Source organism: Gymnoscopelus microlampas (assembly GCF_963454915.1).
Source record: "Gymnoscopelus microlampas genome assembly, chromosome: 1".
Classification (NCBI taxonomy): Eukaryota; Metazoa; Chordata; class Actinopteri; order Myctophiformes; family Myctophidae; genus Gymnoscopelus; species Gymnoscopelus microlampas.
Genome location: NC_139962.1, coordinates 56,623,048 through 56,648,605, shown reverse-complemented (window position 1 = coordinate 56,648,605; position 25,558 = coordinate 56,623,048). Strand labels below are relative to the sequence as shown.

The following is a 25,558-nucleotide window of genomic DNA, read 5'->3' as shown; positions in this document are numbered from 1 at the left end:
GTGGAGAGCACACAACCCATTTCTGTCCTGCATATTGATGTATGTTTAGGTTCCTGAAGGAAGCACACGCACACGCGCACACACACACACACACACACACACACACACACACACACACACACACACACACACACACATATAACCATAGCTCTCTTTTTTGGCATAAATGGTCATAGTAAAATTGTACGTGTGGCACAATTTGTGGCACAAAACTGATTTTTTTTTTAATTCCTCAGTTTTGTGCTGTATGGAATGTACTCTTTTTTCCATTCACTGTTTGCACTGTTTACTAAATATCTACCCTTCAAAATCCAAATTTAAGAATTACATGAACTCATTCACTTTGTGTTTTCAGTGTCTACGCTAGATGGCGCTCTTCGCCAACCTATGAGTGATCCTATGACTTCCAGAGTAGAGTACACTCACAACAAACCCAGCCCCGTCCAATCTAATGTTAAAGGTTTCTCTGCTTTCTTGTTTTTTTCACGGTTCTTGGCGAGAACAAGTTATATTCAACAGCCAATAACTAAAGAACGGAGAGTCACTTTTTTTTTCTCCGATGGAAGCAGAGACACTCCTTCGTCTTTTGCGACACTCGGTGTGTCGATCGTCCTGGAGCTAAATATTCTGTGGCTTTTGAAAGGTTAGTAAAAATGCTCAAAAACGCTGGCAGTGGCTGATTTTTTTATTTATTTACTCTGGCAGTGAATGAGTTAAGCATAGTTTAGGACTAATCAAGGCTTTGTTGATCTAATTTTATTTAATTTGAATTGTGTTGCACCACTTAATTTTAAGCATTGCTTAACAAAGTATGGATTAAAACCTTAACCTGTGATTAAAACCTTGACCTACAATTATGTTTGATTGTCTGCCATGATGACTTGAGCCTAATCACTAGTGTTACTCAGAAAGTAGATGTGTTTAGCTCTCACTTGCAGGCCCAGTTGTGCTTATTTGCGGAGAGATAGAAGCCTTTATTCTTGTCGGATACGTTGTAGGGTTTGCAGGTGGACTTCACCTCCACATAGACTGTGGGCCTATGGGATTATTATGATGAATTCATTCATTTCATTAATTATTTTTTCCTCCTTTACAATCTTCTCAATGCATGCCTGTAGCTACTTGGTGGTGGAAATGAACCAACTTGGTGAATGTATGTCTAACAAGTTATTTTGTTACCTTCTCTGGTTCCCGTCTTGCCAAAGAGTGCATCCTAATTTTGCAGCAGATGGTGGATACCATCACCAAGCCAAGTACAAAGCTGCCTTCAACGGTTAATTCAAACATGTGATTGTGCATGTCTTATCAGCACCTCAGTACTTGATTGACAATGGCTGATGTTAAGCCATGTCCCTGGGGGAGCTTACCAGAGGTTGCTCTCTAAATTCTTTGAAAGCAACGCTCTGATCCTGTGCACACAGCAATTATTACCAGTGATGGTTACTGCAAACCTCCGCGAATCTTTAAGAGGAGATAGGGATGCACAGTGGAATCAGATGTCAGTGTTTCACTGCAGGGCATCATATTTTCCCTTCATTTTCTTGGCCTCAAAGCCAGCAATGTAGCTGATTGCAGCCTCCTTGAACTCGGAGCCAGAATCAACATTTGGGTAATCATTGTTGGTTGGTAATCATGGTCAAACTGATCATGCTATACTAAACAGTTTTCAGGTCAAACCCATGTGCGGTGTTTTCAGATGCAGGTGTTGCCTCCAAGATGTTGGTTTAGTCTCGCAGGAGATTTCCTTTTGTGTGAGGAGGTAATAGCATAGGGCTCTCCACAATGGCAGAGAAGATTAGACCCTCCAGAAAAAATGTGATTATGCGATTGCATAATTTACCGCATAATCAGCAAAATGGCGCATAATTACGCGGGGGTAATCTTTTTTCAAAAAGGGCGCATCGCATCGCATAATATGTGCATTGCATCGCATAATATATGCATCCCATAGCATCGCATAATATGTGTATTGCATAGCATTGTAGAATATGCGCATCGCATTTCATAATATAGCATATAACCCTCTGGGAAGAGCATATTTTTGCAACTCTCCGCATATTTTGCAACTTCACGCAATTTCACCGCATAAAATCACATAGAAACCCCACACATTTCCTCGCAAAATCTAGGATTTTAGCCCGCACAATCAAGGATTTTAGCCCGCATAATCAAGGATTTTAGCCCGCATAATCAAGGATTTTTGCCTGCGTTTTTCTGGAGTCTAGAAGATATTTTGAAGATATCATTTTCTGATTTCTCATACTCGCTCCCTATGGGCCGAAGTCCAGACTGATACCGGGGAGGAACGTGAGAGTGAATCCACGTTATCAGTCTGGCCAATGCCAGGCTACATGAACACTACTGTTACTGTAAGTTCCAAACAATCTGATTTATAGTGATGGAAGTGCTCTGGCTTTATGACTTTAGCATTTGATTCATTTGGTCAATATAAGTGACATCTGTTTGAAAAGAGACATGGTTAGTCATTGTATTAACGAGAAAACGAGTTGGTATCAGTGTAGACCACATGCTAATCACACGACACACAGGCTACGTCTTTGACCAGCAGTTCCACCAATGGAGAATTGTAACGAGTAACTGTTTGGGGTTTAAGTTTAACTGCTGTAATATTTTTATTGAAATGTTATAGTAATTAGATATTATTATTATTTATCTAATTACTATACCATTTCAGTATTACTCATTGCTAGGAAAAATATTATTATTACAGTAACGTGTTTAATAGCAACGCGTTACGGCCCAACACTAGTTAGGATAGAAAGAGGAGACAAGCATAGGTGGAGTTATTTGTGTATTTTTTTATATAATTATCTCTGGGTATTGGCGTCAGGGTGTCCTCCACAGTCCACCTTTGCATCTGCACTTTCTTATAGAAACAGACAAGAATGTCTGTCTGTCTGTCTGTCTGTCTGTGCGTGTGTCTAGACAAATATGCCCATATAAGGACAGTTTGTAATATAACCTTACACTTTCTAACATGCAGAGAGCTGCACGTAGACCTCGACTGCCACGGACGATACAGGATACTGTAGATCATGTGCTTCCATATAAGACACCTAGATGGTTAAATTAGTTAGGCATAGAGTACAGTAGTTGTGTTTTCCATCATGTATGTGATACCAACCTGTCACACTCCTTATAGCCTCACAGAAGAGCTACTGTAGGCCAGAATAAAATGTCTTTATTATTATTATTTTTTTATGTCGGTTCCAAAACAGCAGAAGTTTGTTTTGAATGATCAGCTTCCCGGTTGTTTCTTTGTACAAAGTACATTAAAATGTTCAAGATTGCATTAGGGAAAAGGGAAGTCACAATTAAACACGTTCAGAAACATATATTGCGACTCTGCAACCAAGCTGTATTGTATTCTTCAATATCCAGTATCCAGGTGCAGATTCAGCATCATGCTCCAATCCTATATCATGATGTTCCAGCTCCTCATCTCGGAATTCCTTTAATAATTTGAGGAGTTCCGAGTATCTGTCTGGGTCCTGCTTCAACAGAGCTCTTATCTGGCTGTTGTAGTGCTCAGCGATGCTCTCCTCTACAGCCACAGTGCATGCCATGGCCGCATTCTTTCCCAGCAGGGCTGTGGATGCACCTAAGACAAACCCAGTGACGTTCCAGAGGGGTAATAATAATGTTGGGCGAACTCTGTTCTCACCCAGGATTTCATTGAATTTTGCGAGGTGTTTCTTTTCTTGATCCCACATGTGCTGGATGAGAGGTCCCATTTGAGATCTTCCCAACACTGCCATCTGGCCGGCGTAAATACGGTTTGCACCATATTCGCCTGCATGGTCCACCCGTAACATTCTGTCCAACATTGACTTCTCTTCACCATCTCGAGGGGGTGGAAGCACACTATAACCCCGCAAACTCACCAAGATGTGACCTCGTCTGAATGTCAAATGTTGCCGAATTACCGAGATAATTGACATTCTGCATGCACTCTTGCAGGGCAATAAGAAAGCATTTAGAAACATTTAAATGTGTCTAAATATCTTGCCAGTCAGTCATGAGGTCAGTCAGCTACAGTATGACATCACATGTGATCTCCATATATGAGCATAAAAGGGACAGCCAGACGGATACAGCAATCTCCATATATGGGCATAAATAAGACACAGGCGGACATACGTATTATACCGAGATCTCCATATATGGACATAAAAGGTACACATACAGACATGTACAATGAGTACCCTGACAACGGGTATTGCATAACTGCAACCATAGTTCCCAATGGGCATCGGCCGAGTGCAATAGAAGAGATAGTAGACACACACACACACACACACACACACACACACACACACAGATTACGTGAATTACATTATAAATATAGATAGATCGTGGATCTGCTTGTTCCCAGCTTGATGAAGCATACAGCCCCATGCAGACATGCTTGACTTGCTTTTATGAGATATACACAAGGTTGAGAGAATTGTGGAGGTATGAACAAATTAACATTAAAACATGAAATATTCCAATGCTCTTCCTCAGTAAACAGACTGACGGCACATAAGAAAAACAACTTAAAACAAATTGTATCAAGCAAAACAGAATCAAGTTGATTTTCTTCGGTCTGCAATTGTTTCTACAGGAAAATGAATTAGGATGATAGTGAGTATATAATGCAGGTGTCATTTATTAGAGTGGACAGGAATAAGAAACGCCAAACGGTTTTTCAGTTTGGCAGTTGCAACCACAGTTCAATGAATAATGTCAAATGAAAGCGAAGCAATGAGAAAGTCAAGTGCATCACTGTCCTTAACAACATGGTGGGGAGAAAAAAAGAATGGCTGAAACTGATGAAAACACAATCCATGTCAATGCATTTTCTGCCGCCTGTACAGTTGTAGTAATTAAACATGGAGTTGGTTAAGATAAATTATTTGTATGTACATCTTTCTGTTTCTTTTAAAATTCCTAGATTTGTCATTCAACCCTCCCAACCAAAGAAAAAACAAACTCCTTTATAGAATCTTCTCTGCAACACTGTCCGTGTGTGTGTGTGTGTGTGTGTGTGTGTGTGTGTGTGTGTGTGTGTGTGTGTATATGCGTGCAAGTGTATGTGGGGGTTATTATTATTGCTGGGGTTGTTATGCTGGTGAATGATCGTGTTCAGGTTGCGGGGGAGTATACTAATGTTGTTACCACACTACTTATTATTTATTATATATTGTTCTCCCCAGACTCTCTTCCAGACCCTCCCCTCCATATGACACCAGTGGGGGGATCTCACATTTCATTGGCAGATCTGTGCCATCCTTCGGGCCGGGTGTGACGGTCACGCGAGTGCCGCTCTCGTCGATGAAGTGCCCCCCAGCGTTGAGAACCCAGCGGTGGTGGAGTGACATGAGGGCGTGTCTGGCTGTTGTGGGTGTGTCCTTACCATCTTGACTGTCTGCATTCTTGAGGGGAGAGAACTCGTCTTCTCTCAGCACCTCATACACCACAAATGTCTTGGCGAACTGGAAGCTGTCAAAGACAAACTTTTCCATTTTAATCCCGTTTGGCTTGTCTGGTTTGATTGGCCGTCCCTGTGTGTCCACGTAGGAGATCTTCTTGTGGGCTACGTGGTGCTGCAGCTGAGGTTCATGCTTCTGCACAATGTCTTTGAGGAAGGGCAGGGTAAAGAAGTGATTGGCAGTGTTGCCGGCGTTAAACATCAGTCGCCCATCGGTGCAGCGCTTCTCTGCAGTTGCCAGGGTGATCTCGCTGTACTCCACCACCTGGTAACGCCCATCCACCTTACAGACCACGCCCACTTCCTCTGTGGGGTTGGTCTTCTCTACTACCTTAACCCCACAGTCTGCCCCCTTCTGCACACAGAAACCGACAAAGGCTGGGTCGGCCACTTTGACCAGGATGTTGTCCACACAGTACACGTGGATGTACTCGATCCCCCTACGGCCCATGTCGTCGATGATGCCCTGGTTCCCCAGTGCCCTGTACAAGCCTCCATTACCATCTGGTGCCATGGACAGCTTTCCTTTGCTCTCCAGAATGATCTTTCCATTGTAGTCCATGGCTGGTAGCATGCCCTGCTGGAAGATGATGACATCATTCTTGTTCAAGCCAAAAAAGTTGTGGTGGGAGAAAAAGTCCTGGGTGGATTCCATCGTCCTGTCACTGGTCATGATGTACCAGGTAATACAGCACTTAGTCTTGTGCTTCTGCTCAGCCAACTGTTGCAGCTTCAGAATGCGCTCAGCTTGGAGCTGAAAGAGGGTCTTGTGGGAGGGAAGACCCACGTCGTACATGCCCTTGGGATAAGAGACACCCAGCCTGGTTCCGTGCCCCCCAGCCAGGAGCAAGGCAGCAACCTTATTCTGGGAAATGCAGTGCGTACCTTGGGCCTCCCAGTGTTTGAGGCACCCTTTGTCTCGCATTACACTGCCAAGCACGTCTCTGGGCACAGGTTCCATACAGGAGTCCAACTTATGGCTGTTGCCACTGGACGTCCCCATGGCATTCTTGAATAATCCATTGATCTCCTGAAATTCCATTGCCTCCAGTTCAGTGGTCATGTTATGCTGCTCCTCTGGGGTCAGCTCATTCCAGAATTGCAGGAGATGAGACTGGCCAGCTTCAGCAAGCCTGTGGGCTAATTGTCCCCCATTGCTTAGGTCCATGATAGGATTTCGACTGGGCTTTCAGTTATCTCTCTTCCAACTTGTAAAGGTTAGCAAGTACTTGGAGGCTAGTGTATGTGTGTGTCATCAGTACTATGACGTCAGTACCCGTTTGTCAGAGTACTTGGAGGCCAGTCTACTGTATGAAATCAGTATAGTGACGTCACTCATCGTACAGTGACGTCACTCATCTTCATATTTGGACATGTCAAGAGACAGATATGCATGATATGCATGTATGTGTGTGCACACACAGATTGATGGAATTGTACACAGACATGCCATGTTTAAAAGCAAACACACGTTTTAATTTCAGCTATCTTTATTGATACATTATGTTTATTCCACATAGTTTTCTCTGCTCTAAACAAGTTCTGTATTTAGCTCATCTATGGAAGTACTGTTGGTTACTTTCCTGTGAAGACCAGCTTCAAAATAACATGATGAACATTGTTTGCCAGACATGGTTGTGGCCAGTGCTCTCGTCTACCTCTTACTAAGATGGAAAGCCCACAGTCACAACACTGTGGCTTTTAAATGATGCACGTCTATGAAGGGGACATTCACTACAGGAGACAAAGAGTCTATTGTGATTGATGCTTTTCTACTAAAACACATTTAGGCAAAATGGCAGCAGAGTCTTAGTCATTAGTCTCTATTCCTGCCTCCTACAGCAGAGATCCACTTGATATTCAGAGTTAGAAGTGAGAGCTCTAGTAAGGGTATTTTCAAGCACGGAGTAGTTGTACCCGCACGCACCCGCACGCACGCACCGACGCACGCACGCACGCACGCACGCACGCAGTGTGAAGGTCTGCCTGATTGGTTCATTCCCAAATGAGTGTATGATGCCATCATTTGGCCATAGTCGTGGAATGTGCAGAGCTAAGTGTGTGTGTGTGTGTGTGTGTGTGTGTGTGTGTGTGTGTGTGTGTGTGTGTGTGTGTGTGTGTGTGTGTGTGTGCGCGCGCTTTGCCCCCAAAGGATAATTTCATGGTATGATGTTTGACATCCTACTCTTTAAAGTGTTTGATGGGATGGAAATAAAATGAATATAGTATAATTATTATTACAATATAATTTGAGGAACGAAAAACGAAAGCCAGAAAATAACAATATCTGACTAGGAACAGAAACAAAACGAAAATGTAATAATCGTTAATTGTTAAGAACAGAAAAGAATATAGATAGATTTTTTTAATTAATGTTTTTGTCAGGAGGGATCAAATTGGTATCCCGCCCTGAAAATGTTCTATTCGTCAAAGAACTGGAGAGATGGGGAGATCCCTGTTACTGAATAAACACTATATTGTTGCTCAGTAATTTCCGAAAGCATACTTTTTTTCCCCTTTTCTTTTAACTTCTATATGTTATAATGGAAGGCTAAATACCAAATATGGAGTCACATTTCATAGATATGTCATAGATGACTGACGTCGGTCGAAGTATAAATTGGAACATGACACAATTGTTTGAAGATGTTCTGGGGAAAAGCAGAAACACTTATACAGAGACTGGTCTGATATTAAGATCGACACCAGTGAAGACTGTAAATCAGCCGCAATGGAGGCAGTTCCCCGCATGCCGATGTTCCATTTTGATCTGAAAGAGGCCGGGGAGTTCCAGTTTATCCTGTCCGTCCATCAGTTTATCCTAAAGACCTATGGGGAGAATCCATACAATTATAATGAGCAGCTGAATGAACTAAAAGCACTAAGACAGAGTGCGGTGAATGCGACCAAGGATTCTAAGGGATGCAACTCACTGAGGAAGTACTTTGGTCAACTGCATTACCTCCAAAGCCGCGTGCCTCTGGGTCCGGGCCAGGAGGCTGCTGTGCCAATTTCATGGAAAGAGATCTCTGGAAAGACGGTCACCCATGATGACATTAGCTATGAGCAAGCCTGTATCCTGTACAACATAGGTGCTCTGCATTCAGTGTTGGGAGCCATGGATAGTAGGGTGTCTGAGGAGGGGATGAAAGTTTCATGCACACACTTCCAATGCTCGGCTGGGGCTTTCACATACCTAAGAGACCACTTTAGCCACAACTTCAGTGTGGATATGAGTGACCAGATTCTTAGGCTAAACATCAGTCTCATGCTGGCCCAGGCCCAGGAGTGTCTCCTGGAGAAGTCCATGTTGGGCAACACAAATAGCTTCCTGGTGGCACGCATCAGTGCCCAGGTGATGGATTACTATAAGGAAGCCCGCAGGGCCCTGGAGAACTCAGAGATCGCCTCCATCCTGGGCAAAAGCCAGAAGGGCTGGAAGAAGTTGGTCACCGTGAAGGTATATTACTTTGCTGCTATTGCACACCTCCACATGGGGAAACAAGCTGAGGAACAGCAGAACCATGGAGAGCGGTTGTCCTACCTGCAAAGCTCTTTGAGCAAACTCAATGAAGCCATCAAACTGGCTAAGGGTCAGCCTGACATTGTTCATGAGGCCTTGAGAGTCTCCATGGATGTCACTGAGGGCAAGTTCAACTCTGCTAAGACAGACAACGACTTTATCTATCATGAGACAGTTCCTTCTTTGGAGACACTGGGCACAGTCAAACGTGCCTGCCTGGTGAAGGCCCTGCCAGTCAACCCCACTGATCCCAGTGTCACAGGACCTGACCTGTTTGCCAAGCTAGTACCCATGGTAGCCCATGAGGCTTCCTCTCTTTACAGTGAGGAGAAGGCAAAGCTGCTACGGGACATCATGGCCAAGATAGAAAGCAAGAATGACACCCTCAAGCTATTCATGGAATCACTGGGGCTTGAGCTAGGGTCAGAGGACAACCTGGACATGTACAACCAAATACCTACTGTTTTGATGGAAAAGTGTGCTGCTCTCAGTGTCAGGCCAGACACTGCCAAGAGCCTGATTCAGTCCATGAAAGTCCTCTCGAGTGTCTTCACCAACGTGGAGGCCATACTGAAGGAGATCCAGGATGTGCTGATAGAAGGTGAGGCTAATATGCAAGCAGAAGTGCACCCGCCAGCAAAGGCTCAAGCTCTGGCTGAGATCCGCAGGGACCTGGAGAAGTACATGGAGGCTCACAACATGGCCAGCTTCACCAATACAGAGCTCCACCGCGCCATGAACCTTCACATCAGCAACCTGCGTCTGCTTGGGGGACCACTGGATAGCCTGAGAGATGCCCTCCCCAAGCCACAGCTCACTGAAGAGGAGGTAGCAGGAATCCAAAGCATGAAGCGAATCCTGGGGAAGGTGCAGGAGATGAGAGATCAGAGGTGCTCACTGGAGAAACAGGTCCGTGAACTCATCAGGCAGGATGACATAACTTCTACACTGGTCACCACTGAACGAGCTGACATAAAGCACGTGTTTGAGAAGCAGCTGAAAAAGTATGACCAAGTGAAGTTGTACATCGACCAGAACCTGGCAGCCCAGGAGAACATCCTGACGGCCCTGACTGAGACAAATGTCCAATTTGCTTCGGTCCGCAAAGGCCTGTGTCAGACAAAGCAGCAGTGGAACACCACCGTCCAGACACTTGTGGCCTCTTATGAATCCTACGATGACCTAATGAAAAAATCGCAGGAAGGTAAGGAGTTCTATGAAGACCTAGAAGCCAAGGCAACACGCCTGCTGCAGAAAGCCAGAGAACTCTGTACAACTAGGACGGAGAAACGGAAAGCAAAAAGATGGTTTGCACAGAAAAAACCTTCACCACGGCCCATCAGGGCCAAGCCCTCACTGCAGTCCAAGGGCTCAAATGATGGCTCAATTTGCTTCAGCCAGGACGACCCAGAGTTGGCACAGCTCAATCCAGCCATCCAGACACTGGAGGAAGGACATCTTCCCAGGGAGCTTCACAGCCTCCTCCCCGAACCCCCCTCCCTTTCAACCACTGGTGCTCGTCTAGCCAACCCACTGACCATCCTAGCACCCCTTGGTGCCAGCCTGGCCATCAACACATCCCTCCCCCTGGCCAGTGTCAATGGCCATTGTTTTCCTGCCAATCTACCTTCGCCAGAGTTCCTGCCACGAATCGCTCAGTTTGGTAGGGGCTCAGGGCCCCTACCACATGCACCCATGCCTCAGATGCCCCACCAGATACCCCCTCAGGTGTCTCCCCAGATGTCATCCCGGGTACCAGTGTCAGGGTATCACACAACTGCTCAAGCCCCTCAAACTGGAACAGTGGCCCCTGCTCCTGTCCAACCCTCCACCACTACAGTTGACACTCACAGTACCATCCAGACCCTTAATCCCAGCTACACTCCATCTCCTCTCCTTCCTGTGCCGCCTGCAGCCTCCTCTGGCTACACTGTACCACCACCGATGCCAGCATATCCCCCATTCATGCCGCAGGCAGGGGTGCTCATACAAGGCCCAGGCTCCTCACCCCAACTGCAGCGACAGTACCCCCAACCCACAGAACAACAGCCACTCCAGGGATACCAGGCTAGGGATGTGTCTGCTCCTGTTGGGCCTGGACAGGCCCAACAGGGCTACACATTTCATTACATGCCTCCACAACAGAGACCAGGTATACTTCCCCAGCAGTATCAGCAAACATTCCCTGGTCAACCTCAGCCACATCCTCAACATGGTTACCAGCTACAGTCTCAAATACTCAGAGGCTATCAGTCACAACAGGGCTACCTCCCCCTGCAGCATCCCCACATGATGCCAGGCTCCATGCCAAGGCCTCCTCAGGGCCAGGTGTTACCACACATTGTCCACCCTCAAATACCTCCAACTGCTCAGGTCATGCCACCTGTATCTCAACCATACATGCACACTGCAAGCCAAGAGTTGCCAAACATGCTGCAAAGGATTCGAGGAGAGCAAATGGCATCCGGTCCCAGACAGCCAGTGCCACCCACAAGTCAGGTGTTCCCCCCAATCTCACAGAATGTGTACATGACATCTAATCAGCCATTGCAGGCTAGATGGGAAAGCCTTGCTCTGCTTCCACATAAGCCTCGTATTGGCCCCAGCAGTCAGGGACCATGGAGTTCCGTGCAAAAAATGCAACTCAACTCACCGTCACCACATCACCCCCATCCTGGTCAACCCATCATACCACATACCATGCTCCAGCAGCTCATGCAAGTGGTCAGTCAACCTCAGACTCAGATTCTACAGTCAGAAATTAAAAATCTAGGGAGGGGTCCTCTGATTCCTCAGGCTCACCGACCCATGACCTATCCAGAGCAGCACCCAGCCTCCACCATGAACGCTGCTGCCCCAGGGACTAGCGGTCCACCTGGTGCCCGGCAGCAACCTACCGACATGGACATACATGGTCCACAGGTCTCTTCTACACAACACATGATCCGGTCCTCTCCTGGAGGTACCCCAGTTACCCAACCACCTAACACCATCCCTCCCTCACCCTCCCCTTCATCCTCTCCTGCTCTCACCTCTCTGGGACTGACCTCTCAGCAGACACCCTGTCTAGCTCCCACCCCAGGAGGTGCAGCTTCACCTCCATTCACCCCTGCTTCTACTTTCTCTTCTTCCATCTCCCTATTCACGCACCACAACTCCAGTACAGATGACCTCTTCTCTAGTCCTGAAAGTCAACCCAGAGGTGCCAAGGTCCCCGCCAACGTCCTCCAACCCATCAAAGCTGACGCTCAGGATTGGGAGCAGCGCAAGAAGAGCGCTAAAGACATCTTATTAACCCAGAGTGACCCCTATCAAGGCCCAGAGTGCGTTGCCCACCTCCATGATGAACTAGAACGTTACCGGGCCCAGGTAGAATCCCTTGAACACCCCTCGGAACATGAGGGAGGTCTGTCTGTGCTGGACGCCCGTTGGAAAGAGCTCCATGACCAGCAGGAGAAAGATGCCCAGCAGCTGTCCATCGCAATCGCCCGCTGCTACACCATGAAGAACCGTCACCAAGACATCATGCCCTATGACATCCACCGTGTGGTACTGCACTCAGGCAAAGATGACTACATCAATGCGAGCTATGTGGAGGAGCTGTCGCCTTACTGCCCACGACTCATTACCACACAGGCTCCTCTCACTAACACGGCAGCCGACTTCTGGTTGATGGTGTACGAACAAAAGGTGTCACTGGTGGTCATGCTGGTGTCAGAACAGGAACTGGACAATGAAAAGGTTCCGTGCTACTTTCCGACAGAGTGCGGCCAGCAGCTCTCTCAAGGACTGATCACACTCACCCTTACTACACAGAAGACCGCACCCACCCACGTTGAGCGCAATATAAGCCTCCAGTATAACGACCAGAGCCTGAAACGCACAGTCATCCACCTCCAGTTTACCTCTTGGCCTGAACTGGGTCTACCTGACAGTAAAGGTAACCTGCTTTGGTTCATTCAGAAGGTTCATGGACACTACCTCCATCAGAGGCCCTTACACTCTCCCATTGTGGTGCACTGCATCTCAGGTGTGGGACGCACCGGGGCCTTCTGCCTACTGTATGCAGCCTTGCAGGAGCTGGAGGCTGGGAATGGAATGCCAGACCTGCCTCTTCTGGTGAAAAAGATGAGACAGCAAAGGAAGAACATGCTGCAAGAAAAGCTCCACCTAAAGTTCTGCTATGAGGCTGTTCTGAAGCATGCAGAGCAGGTCCTCCAGCGTCATGGTGTCACTAACGTCCCCTGCAGCAAGTCCGCCAACCCTGCAGCCACGAAGCCTTACTCCAGACAGGAGTCACAGCATGATATTGTCCTCGGAGGAGACATGCCTATCAGCTGCATCCTAGCCACCGTTGCTAATCTTGCCATAGATGCTGGTGCCCCTGGCTCCACCATGCCACCACCTGACGTGTCTCTGGTAGGGGACGTCCATCCAGCCCAGGACCCCTCATCACCCATAGAAGCCCAGCTCACCTCCAGCTCACCACTTTCCAACCCCTCCAGTTCCCCAATGAAAGTGAATTCCCCACCGCCCATTGACATGGATCAGGCCTCCCCACCATCTTCCCCTACATCCAGCCACCAACCGATCCCAAACGCATTTCCCAACCTCAATCCACCTCCTCTCTCCTCTGCCCCGGTTCCTTCATCCCTGGAACTGCTGGCCTCCCTGACACCTGAAGCCTTCTCCATGGAGGAAAGGGGCAGGGGGAGACGGGTTACCAAGCAGAGCTTCCTGCATCCGGCTGAAGGCCAAGGTCTACAGGGTCAGGATACAGTGAACGACCCACTCAGCACCCTGGACCCACTCTGGGGTCTCAACAAGAGCTGAGACACACCCATTGTTGGCTAACATTTAGCATTTCTCTCCTAAAGGGAAGGAGGAACTTGCAGACTTACGTACCCAGTAGAGGAACCCCCCCTTTTGCGTTACGTATAGCCTAGTCATTGCTATGGTAAAACAGTATTTTTTTCTTCCATAAAATACTAAATATAGCTTCAGCTCTGGAGCCTTGTTAGTGTGTGCCCAGTTACGCTATCCTCATTATTCTTTATTAACTTGGCAAACTTGGCACGCTCTAGCTCTGCCATGCTTACCCAGAAGCTCTGTTCACATTCTAAAATGTTCATGTCCTTTGGGAATAGCCAGGGCTTTTGGAATTTTCACTGAACACTTCAATGTAATTGTGAATTATAATTTCAGGAATTGTGTACGCTACCTATACCTACCTGTATTATCATTATTATATATAAAGAAGAACCTGTGTTATCTTATTAATTCACACTACATCTTCTGTATTTATAATTTAAGGATTCTCTGTGTATCTGTCTGTATCTGTCACCCGAAATGTGTCCCGGGCATAACTCGGACAGCATCCGAAACGGCAATTTGGATGGTCCAACGCGGTTTCCGAGAAACAAAAAATCACAAATATCTGTATCATATTCATATCTGTCAGCTCATGGGTCTGAGAACGCGGTAGAAATTCTCTGAGAACGCGGTAGAAATGCTCATGGGTCTGAGAACGCGGTAGAAAAACGCTTCTATAGCGTTTGAGCCGCGTAGCAGTATAAATTGAACGACTTGCATCGTTCTCATTATTTGTTGAAAGAAAGAAAGAAAGAAAGAAAGAAAGAAAGAAAGAAAGAAAGAAAGAAAGAAAGAAAGAAAGAAAGAAAGAAAGAAAGAAATAGTTGAGGTCAATCTAAAACATCGACATGCGTCGATGTTGTACTGAACACGCTGGCTGACCGGCGCAGCAGGCATCCAAGGCTGTCAGACCATAAATCAGACGTGGCTCTCAACATCGTACATTGGTACACGCTGTCGTGACCCCCCACCAACACCATCACCACTTCCTCCACTGACCATGAATCATATTAGGAGGATAATGAGCCATTTAATGACCTATGTGTTGATTTATCAGACGCACTAGAGAGGCCAATTTAAAAAGATAACACCATAAGTCAGCCACCGACCCAACTGCTTGTGGGCTGACTGCTCTGTGTGTGTGTGTGTGTGTGTGTGTGTGTGTGTGTGTGTGTGTGTGTGTGTGTGCGTGCGTGCGTGCGTGCGTGCGTGCGTGCGTGGTACTCGCCGCTGTTAAGCAGATTGTCATTAGGGAATGACAGCTTCGTCATGGTAGCAGCCAGCATCACAATCTCTCCCAGAATAGTACCACAGAAGACGACGTGGGAGCAGACAGATCGCTTTTCTATTTTCACACCAGACTTCTGCTGTGACGTTAAACCAGTTAAACCCTATACTTCGTTGACCGGTGTCGCCCAGGGTTCTATAGTCTGGTCCTTCTTTCCCTCTATATGAATTCTGTTCACCAAGAATAGCTGATCTACAAGCTCACAACGCATCGTGTTACAGTGTGGTGAGCGTATTATACTGTGTAATGATTTCTTTTTCCTCTTCCTTTCCAATTGGCTGCGACCCCCACTTTGAAAACCTGTGCTACAGATCACCTTCTCCCCTTTCATGTCTTGGGTGGTGAGAGGTGGAGCAGGGAGGCTCTAGGCGACAGCTATAGTTAATCTGCTCTTGGCCAGGCCACTCTCTCCTTCCAGCATTGTCACTATTCATGCTCCAGCCTGTTCCAGCGCCCTTCCCCCTCTCTCCCAGGTCCTAGTGCTGCTGGCCAACCTCATTCATCAACCCACAGGCTGCATTCATTCTTCCTATCCACCCTGGAATTCTTCTTCCCATCCACCCTGGAAGGCAGCCATCACTGCTCTTTAATACCAGCTTCCTGCAACAGCGGACTGCCGTAGCCTCCTCTGCGTGCGTGTGCGTGTGCGTGTGTGCGTGTGCGCTTGCGTCCGCGTGCACATGCGTGCATTCACGCATATACATACAGTACACACAGTCCGGGTATCTTTCTCAACAAGCTTCAAGCTAAATCTCTTCTGTTTCTCCTGCCTCCATTTCTCTGTTCTGTCTCTGTAACTTTTTGTTCTTGTTTCTATCAAGAGTAAGAGAGAGCATTTCTGAGTTTGGTGCCAGGGGACTGGGTTCACCCACACTCCATGGCTGTCTACAGGATGACCTTCGGGATTTGGGTTAGCAGTGTGGGAACCGAAATAGCAGATGTGCTATTTCGGCTGTGCAACACTTGCAGACAACGTGTATAAATTAAGAACATGGATATCTATGCCAAAATTAGGGACGCCAGCTTGAGCATTATCCAGCTGAAGACAAAGTAGTGATGGGACGACCGCAGGCGAACCACTCAATATTGTTATCGCTCTCACCAGCCTCTGTCAATGATACACTGCAGCTACCACATGCAGCATTAAGCCTGCCTACTGTACATTTACTTTACTTGAGTTTACTTTAGTTGGATTGCTGCTTGTCACCCAGCCAGTTAGCCCAGCAAGCAGTGAGAGATGTCTTGTTCCTGTCTTCTGGCCACATGTTTCAATGAAGCCCAGGACAGAATGTTGTATGAATCTGCAAACCCTGTGTATTATGTTCAGTGGAACGTTTTTTTTAAATGTGGTTAGCTGGTAGAATTTCCATTTCCTTGAAAATTGAGGTACAAGAAGTAAAAACGTATTATCTAATATGAAAATGTATAGTGTTAGTGTATAAGTTCAAACTTAAGGCCTAATAATCTTTATACAGTATTGAAATTGTGTAACAGTGTGAAATCTTCTGAAAGAAAATGTGGTCATGTTATGTTTCTAACCCACAACACTTACTTATTAGATACTGTAGTTTTCATCACAAGTGTTGGCTTTGTTCACAATTTGTTGGTGAGAGCCTGAAAAAGCATTGGTCCAATAGATATATATTTAATTGCGTTTAGAAAAATGTGTGAGTCTTCCTCTTTTTCCCCATAGATAATTTGTCACAGTAACCTGCAGTCCTCCTGTGCCACAGAGATACTGTATGTCAGAGACATGCATTGTAAAGCGCGTTGGTTTGAATTCACAACGAATCATTTGTATTCAACCCTTTCATTAAGAGCAGCAGAGAGCAGTGTTGGAAGGAGGAGTGCTCATGTAGTCACTGTAGAAAGACTGTGTCTGTGACATCTATGCCAAGGTTCAATTCCTACAAGACCTTTTTACATTCAGTGGTCACTGTATCATTGTTTATTACACGGCTTGGTTGAATGCTTGATTCTGATTGACTGAATCACTGTGTCATTACTGAATAATTATTCAGATAACGCTGTCTAATCAAAGGCTCAGAGCACCTGCTGTGCTTCTTGATTTTGTGCCGTATCCAACATGGCAGCCATGTAAACAAACACACAATGTCATTTACAGCTAAACATTGCTCTCAAGAATGTTTTTGAAAACATTTGAAATAGACAAGAGCAGTTACCAAAAACATATTCTATTTTCCAACTACTTTCAGTACCGTAAGCAAATTTGGGTATTTGGCTGGTCATTGTTGAGAAATAAACCCGTCCAGGATCTCAACTCAACTCAAATTGTATTTATAAAAGCACATTTCAAATGACCGAAGCCAACCAAGGTGCTATACAACACAGCAGGAGAAACAACAATGACACAATAAGATATACAACAAATACATGCAGCAATTGAAAAACAAGTTAAATATGCACAGACAATTATGGCCAACCTTAGAGGTCTGAATGGAGTGTAGTCCTCAATAAGGTCTGTGAGGAAAGGTGGGACAAGCCCATTAGCAAACATTAAAACCTTGAAATCAATTCTAAAACGAACCGGGAGCCAATGGAGAGAGGCCAGAACAGGAACAACGTGATCACGCTTCTTTGTACCAGTGAGGAGGCGGGCAGCGAGTGATCAGCGAGTGAGCCACGCATTGACCTTTGCCAATAGGCGCAGTTTGAAGAAACTAGATCTTACCACAGAGCTGACCTGCTTATCGAATTCAATCAAAGGTGACACTTGCTCACTGGTGGTACTCTAACCACTTAAACCCTCTAAACTTTCCCTCCACACCAAATCTCTTCACCAAAAATAGCCAATCTACAAGCTCACAACACACCTCGGTGGGACACGTTGAGAGCTTGTTGATGTGCTATTTTTGGCCAATGTTCCTCCCCAACCACCACTTGGAACATTTTCACTTTACCTCAAATCTTTCAATATTTAGTCAAGAAGAAAAATAAATACCCATGTGCACTTCAAAAGAGACTACCCAAATACAATTTGTGTTCCTTATTTACTAGCACACAAAAACAGCAGAGGTTTACATGTGTCACCCACTCGATTTTTGATTGGGTAAAGTGTAGTCTTGAGAAATTACGCTAACCCTTATTATTTAAGATCAATATGTCAGTGCAACATATTGACCTTTCCAATTATATCTTTTGTTTTGTCCTATGATGAACCTCGAGTTTCATCTATGTTGATTCTAAGTCTCTATCACTGAGCCTGTGTCAAATAGTAGGCGTAGTAGTACAGTCAGGAGGTAGTAGTTGACCCAATAACACAAACCCTCTTTTGAAGTCTTAAACAGCAACTGACAGTACCAGAGACACAGGGCTGACTCTTCTATAAATCCTTTGAGTTCTACTATCATTGGTATACTAACATATCTGAGATGAACCTGCTTCACAATGAGATGGCTCAAATATAATCCAATATACCTAAAATTATAATACATTTCCAATTACTTTTTTTCACTCTTGCAACGCATCTCCATATTTCCAATTTTCACTTCCGTTTCCTCAGGATTCATTGCCTATTTGAATGTGTGTGTGTGTGTGTGTGTGTGTGTGTGTGTGTGTGTGTGTGTGTGTGTGTGTGTGTGTGTGTGTGTGTGTGTGTGTGTGTGTGTGTGTGTGTGTGTGTGTGTGAGCACGCACATACGCACGCATCTCTGTGCATTGTTGATAAATATGAGGGATTACAACACTATACCCATTCCAATCTATCACCTCAGACTGTAAGCCTGGAAGAGGTGGAATAGAGCAGGCTGCATTTCTCAGCTCAGGTGTTTTAAATGGAGAAGAGAATCTCAGATTGTCAGGGAAGTGATTCCCATGGAGGGATTGTATTACATGTATGCCTGTAATGTCTGTAATGTAAGTGTATGCATCATGTGATATCTTTATTGATCATGAAATAAACTGAACCACCATAACCAAAGGGATAACGCAAAAAAAAAGCTTACAGCTTGTTTGTGTGTATTGGTGTGAGATTCCTAAATAGGCAATTTCTCCTGAGTCATCAAGTATTATTCAGAGAAAATAATAAATGACAGCAGTGGAAGAAAAAAAAAACATTTCCATCCATTCATCCATCCATGGGTCCCTCCTTTTCTTTCTTTGCCTGGCTTTTTATTTTTTCATTTCTTTGGATTTCCTATTTTTAAATATCTAATATTAAAAGGAATGTCCTCTGTGTGGCTCTGATGTCAGTCATACATGGAATGAACAGTTAATTTAATCATGATAATTGGTTCAAGTGACCTGGTAGTTTAAATTTATTTGGATACATTGTTCTGTTGTCATGGAAAAGAAAACTGTACTGATGGTGTCATACCACTCTTGGTATGTTGGCTTATGTAATCTACACGGTAAAGTCAGGAGAGGATTCTCTGGATAGGGGAGAAAAAACAAAACTGGGGAATCATGGGATCTACATAGAGGTGGCGAGGCTCTGATGTGGATGTCGGACTTGAAAATGTCTGTGGCCTACTGGCAGTGTGCATACAAAGTTTGTCACGGCTCGGTTCAGCAGTTTGCAAGATTAGCACCGGTCGGACGGACAGACAGACAGACACACATACACAAAGACCCTGTCAAAAAGACCCAAGACCCATGCTGGACACAGTGATCAGAACATACCAGTATTTGGCAAACATCATAAAAGCTTTTGAAGAGGACTCACTGGCGAATTCAAATGACAAACAGCCACATGCAATTGGCTGCAGGAATGCTCAAGATCAAGCAAGTAGTGATCTCATTGGCTGATACATCTTATGGCCTAAACCATCACTTTAAATCACTTTAAATAAAACAATACACAACAATAGAACTTTACAAAATGATTCAAATTGGGCAGAGAAAGGAAGAACATAATGTAACATTGCGTCACCTTCCAGCAGAGATTGTCTGTGTGCTACTGGCTACATTTGATTGGTGAAATGGAGTCATGTGACAGAGCCCAGGGAAATCGCTTGCTATTGTTGTCTCTGAGAGAATGAAACAAACAGAACATGCATTCAATAAAAAGGTACAAATAAAAGTAGAAAGCAGAATGTAGACAAATCATTTGAAATATGTTACTTTTACTCTGCATGTGGCCCAAATGTAAAGGAGTAAAAGCAAAGCAAGAGCATTATAACTGCACTTACAAGTACAAAACAATATTCCAAAAGTTACTTAAATAAATGCAACCGTGTAATTGTAAAACCTGTTACTACCCACGTGATAGTCAGTCACGTACTGTAGGTATATGCATAAAGTGGTGGGTGGTGTTGAAAGGGGCTATTTCATGTTTCTGTCAAACAATCTCTGCTGGTGTGGTGACAAGCTTGGTGCCATCCAAGACAGTCTTGAACAGCTCAGGAACAGCAATCTCTGTATATTCCCCATCGTTGTTGGGTACCAAGACGTTCAACTCTGAGCTCTTGCCGCTGATGATCTCACACCCCAGTGAGTCCATGCTCAGGTAGACGTGGCAACCGTCCGTCTTGTTGATGTTGATGGTAGGGCTTTTGCCCAACACCTGGACCTTGACATCTTTGCAGTTGATAACATCTATGATGCTCACCACGTCATCAAACACCAGGCCCATTTTCTTACAGTTGTCCATGGTGATGGACGTGATTTTGCCCTTGACCTGCAGTGTGCTGTTATTGCACTTGAAGGCATAGACTGCCTGCTTCAGCTCTGTGTCCTTGATCACCAAACCCTGGGCTCCCACCTGGTGCTCCACTTTCCACCTCTGTCCGTCCAGCTCCAGAATTGGTTGGTGCACGACAGCCCTGGAGCTTGGGGGGGCATGGGAGGGTTTGGGTCCACCGTGGCCCGGCGCACCATGGCCCGGCGCACCGTGGCCCGGCGCACCGTGGGCCCTTAGGGCTGCGTTCTTGTGGGTCTTCTGGTCGTCCGGCACAGGCTTCAAGCCCTTGGTGACGCCAACACCCGTGTTGATGGCGACGAACAGAGCATCTCGAGACTCAGAGCCACCACCACTTCCACCATCTGATAACGTGCGGACAGTCGTAGGTGGAGGAGGGGTAAGCCCAGGGGGAGGGGGAAGGGGAGGGGTCGCGACAGGAGGAGCCGTAGAGGCTGAAGCCACGGGACCCCTCTTGCTCCAGGACAATCCGGTGGCGTGGTGCTCTTTGATGTAGCTCAGAAGTTCCGTCCAGGTGGAAAGATAGGCCTTCACCCACTCCACGTGTGTTTTGTTGTCCTTGAAGTCCTTAAGCACACGGTTGGTGAAGAACATTGCGGCTTCCTGCATCTCTTTCACATAGGGGCCGGGCAAAGGAGCCACTATCCAGCGGAGCGCAGGTGCGCTATCCGTGACAGCGCAGATGTGGTTGAAAAATGGCGAGGAGCGAGAAAAGTTATTGCGGAACTTCTCCACATCCTGGATGAGCTCCTCCACTGGCTGCAGCAGGGTGTTCAACACGTCATCAGAAGGCTTCTGAAATCTGGATGCTGTAACTAGGAATTGTCTCGGACCGGAGAATGCCTGCTTCATCGTTTCCGCGTGTTTCAGGACATCGCCCCCGATCAGCTGGCTGAGCGAGATGTACTGAGCAATGGGACCATTAATGATGTCATCATAGGCCTGCACATATGCTGATACCGGTGAACCAGATACAGGCAACCCAGGAGACTGCGCTGGTACAGATCCTGCTGGTGCAGAACCCGCTTGCGCAGAACCCGCTGGTGCAGAACCCGCTGGTGCAGAACCCGCTTGTGTAGAACCCGCTTGTGTAGAACCTGCTGGTGCAGAACCTGCTGGCGCAGAACCCGCTGGTACAGCTCCGCCGGAAGATCGCACTCTCGATCCGCCAGCAGAGCATGTTGATACAGATCCGCCAGCTGAGCACACTGATACGGTTCCCCCAGCAGAGCACACCGTTATGGGCCCTCCAGCAGAGCACACAGACTTGCCGCTAGGGACAGCCATGGTCTCCAAACGACTCACAGCTTCTTCCAAACGCTCCACGATATTGACTAAATCTGACATACGTACGTGCAAAATGAGTTTGGCCTCTAATCACCCTGTTTTCAGCGGGCACCCTGTGAATATGACCCTCATATTGATGACGACATGTGGACGTCAGTCTTGGCCAAATATAGAAGGACAGACGGACAGAGGAAAAACTTTTTGGGGACATAAACGTCTAATAACGATCACACGTGGATCTCAGACTTCATGCGGCTTCTATGATTTACAGTATATACGGGTATGATGTATGACAGCACATTTGGGCAAGGCACGATCCGACTGCCATTGACTTCCACTAGGCCAATGCCTGTGGGGAACAATGTCGGTCGGGAGCGATGCCCGCTGGGAACGGATGTGCCTCCGGTTATGCAATACCTGTTGTATCCGTTGTCGGAGTATTGTACCCAGTAGTGCTTGGAGACTCGGGTATAATGGGAATTGCATAACAGGGTGGGGTATGCATTCCCTATTTCCATCGTCCCCAACGATCCCGAATAGGCCAGTGCCCGACGGGCACAGGTCTTGTAGGGAAGAATTCAAGGGGGTCATCCCTATGTTCCCCAGGTTCTTGTAGAAAGTGAGCAACAGCAACAGTCCACCTGGCCTATTCCCATGGATTGGATCTACCCACCTCACCTGCTGTCATTCCCTCTCGATCCATAATCACACCTGCCCTCACTCACTCCTCATTAGTCTCTCTCTCTCTCTCTCTCTCTCTCTCTCTCTCTCTCTCTCTCTCTCTCTCTCTCTCTCTCTCTCTCTCTCTCTCTCTCTCTCTCTCTCTCTCTCTCTCTCTCTCTCTCTCTCTCTCTCTCTCTCTCTCTCTCTCTCTCTCTCTCTCTCTCTCTCTCTCTCTCTCTCTCTCTCTCTCTCTCTCTCTCTCTCTCTCTCTCTCTCTCTCTCTCTCTCCCTCCCCCTACCAGGTCAGGTCTGTTAGTCCAATGGCTTCTAGCTTAAGCGTGTGCCTCACAAGGTTGCCGGTTCAAACCTCACTTAATGCAGACTTCATTCAAATTGCATTGCACACAACATGATTGTGTCAATTAATGCATACACAATTGTTAAAGATAACCTGAAATGCTTACAATGTATGATATACTTCATTCTGAAAATAGCCGATCTACAATCTCACAACTTTTCAGATAGCAACGTTTTGTGAGCTTGTAGATCGACTACTTTCACTAGTTTCTGTTCCGAGGAGACGTACAATTTCTCCAGATGGTTAGGGAACCATTGATCTAGAGTAGTTAGCAAAACAGAGGCCTGGTTCGTCAGGGATGGAATGACTTATAAATATAAACAGACACTACCAGGTCTATCATATCTCTAGCTCAATGAGAAGAAAGGCAGCCTTGTAGTCCGGAGGTCACCGGTTTGATTCCCGACCCCGACGATGTGTTGAGGTGATCATGATTTGGCATTCGTAGGCTTACGTATAGTATTTCTTGAGGTTAGGGGAAGGCATAGTTTTACTGAGGTTAGGGTTATAGGTTTAAAATGCTCATTTGTTAATTGCATGGTCTTCTTTCTCTCAAGTTCAGTCTTCTATGTTTCTATGGCTTATTGTGCATATTACTTATCATTGCTTCTTTCTTTCTTCTCTCTTTTTATCGCTGCTTGCAGCTATATTTATTATTATTATTATAACCTTTATTCAACCACTAGAAACATGAGTCTCTTTTACAAGAATGAACTGGCCAAGAGGCGGGTAGGTATAGGCTATTTTCTCTATTTGTTGCACATCAAATATGGAGCTGAAATACATGTACTGTTTTACTGTTTCCTACTGGATGAAGGCCTCGTGCTGGATGTGCTAGAACAAAGGGGACATGTTGAAAAGGTGCCAAACAACGTTACCATGTGCATCCATTTACTCTCTGGGAAATGGAAACATTTGCATCACCGCAATGTGGATATTTATGTGCATCCCCTTAATCTAATCAAAATGGAAAATGTATGGTCCCAAGCCTGGGCCATCCATTTTTATTACCAGGCTACTTTCAATAAATTACTTTCTCTGCATATTATGTTGTTTTATTCTTATTTCTCTTCCGTCAAAAACAATGTGTCTGATTCTGGATGTGAAATGAAATTCTTTTCGGTGTATTTTAATTTCAAAATTTATGTCATTTATTGATTGACTCCACAGAGAGCTTTGGGGCAGAACAGTTTTTTTAATCAGTTTTATTCCTACTGTAAGTCGTCAATTTGGGCTGCCATGTCTAACGCAACCCGGATGCAGAACAATGCTCTCTGCTTATTCATTTATGCCGATGGAATGAGTAATTAATTTTAGTCGCGTCCTCAACTGACCCTCAGTTTAAACACCTTTACAATTATAACCTGATTACCATGAACCAGAATAAAATCTCTCTGGGTTCTGTGTCTTTCTTCAAGGTCACAGACTGGAGACCAAGCATCCTCTTCCTAAGCAATGCATTGATCATGTAAGTTGGATTTAGCCTTTATAGCCGCATGAAAAATATCACCCTCTGAAAATATGTCTGTGGGGCCAAAGGGACGGAGGCTAAGAGTGTAAACAACCTTTTATCATGTGCAATTAATGAGTAGCTGTGATCAATCACGCCTCCTCTGTGTGTCACGTGTATTAATGACTCTCTCAGTCACCAGAAAAAATAATTATTTACAGTGCAGTGCCACGAGAATCCCATTTCCCAGTAATATAGCAAGAGACAATGTCTGCCTCCATACACCTGACATACTATTGTCTGTCTCATAGCAATCAGAATGTATTGAAATCCAATCCACGGAGGATAATTCTCTCTAGTAAAAGTTGCATAACATTTTTCAATTTCATGTCGGAGCAGCAAAACTGTAATAGAGGGTGAACAGTGTAAATGCTTCTGTGCGTTGGGTATACAGTACTGCATCAGTATGCATGTTTTTCACAGTTCATTGGACATAACAGACTTTCTCCCTGGGTTTGGAATATATGTTGCAACATTATTTAAGCACTTAAACCATTTAAACCCTCATATTTGAAACTTAGACCCCAGTCAGCTTAGTTGACTGGGGTCGGCTCTGTACTTGGTCCACTCTTTAATTCCCTGTACACCAAATCTTCACCGAAAATAGCCGCTCATCAAGCTCACAATGCAGCACGTTATGACGCATATGAGCTGCTACTTTTGCTATCACAAAATAGGGATGCTAGGGTTCATATTGGTCAAAATATAACTACTTGTTTTACAAATATTTTGTTTCTTTTTGGCAGCGCAAACTAGGAGGGTGCGCATCATAACTGAATGAATTGCAACGTGGTGAGCAAAGTGTATATACATTAGGTTTTATTTAGCCACTTAAAACCTATACTTCAGTTGAACGGATTCCCCCAGGGCTCTATACTGGGCCCCCTCCTGTTTTCACTCTATA

General features: G+C 45.6%; 4 protein-coding genes across 4 annotated transcripts; 1 reads left to right on the top strand and 3 right to left on the bottom strand.

Annotated features, from left to right (window-relative positions):
* Positions 1–3,335: 3,335 nt before the first annotated feature.
* LOC311044870 (5-demethoxyubiquinone hydroxylase, mitochondrial-like) lies at positions 3,336–3,902 on the bottom strand (the record flags this gene model as incomplete). Its single annotated transcript, XM_084056682.1, has 1 exon — positions 3,336–3,902. Exon 1 carries the CDS (start codon positions 3,846–3,848, stop codon positions 3,336–3,338), a length of 513 nt encoding a protein of 170 aa, XP_083912808.1. The 5' UTR covers positions 3,849–3,902.
* Positions 3,903–5,192: 1,290 nt separating this feature from the next.
* Positions 5,193–6,662, bottom strand: LOC311045192 (UDP-N-acetylhexosamine pyrophosphorylase-like; the record flags this gene model as incomplete). The annotated part of the gene is made up of 1 exon (XM_084056997.1): positions 5,193–6,662. One exon carries the CDS (start codon positions 6,660–6,662, stop codon positions 5,193–5,195), a length of 1,470 nt encoding a protein of 489 aa, XP_083913123.1.
* Positions 6,663–8,225: 1,563 nt separating this feature from the next.
* On the top strand, positions 8,226–13,850 carry LOC311045086 (tyrosine-protein phosphatase non-receptor type 23-like; the record flags this gene model as incomplete). The annotated part of the gene is made up of 1 exon (XM_084056894.1): positions 8,226–13,850. One exon carries the CDS (start codon positions 8,226–8,228, stop codon positions 13,848–13,850), a length of 5,625 nt encoding a protein of 1,874 aa, XP_083913020.1.
* A 6,626-nt stretch (positions 13,851–20,476) lies between these two features.
* On the bottom strand, positions 20,477–22,123 carry LOC311044978 (adenylyl cyclase-associated protein 1-like; the record flags this gene model as incomplete). The annotated part of the gene is made up of 1 exon (XM_084056786.1): positions 20,477–22,123. One exon carries the CDS (start codon positions 22,121–22,123, stop codon positions 20,477–20,479), a length of 1,647 nt encoding a protein of 548 aa, XP_083912912.1.
* Between the last annotated feature and the right edge of the window lie 3,435 nt (positions 22,124–25,558).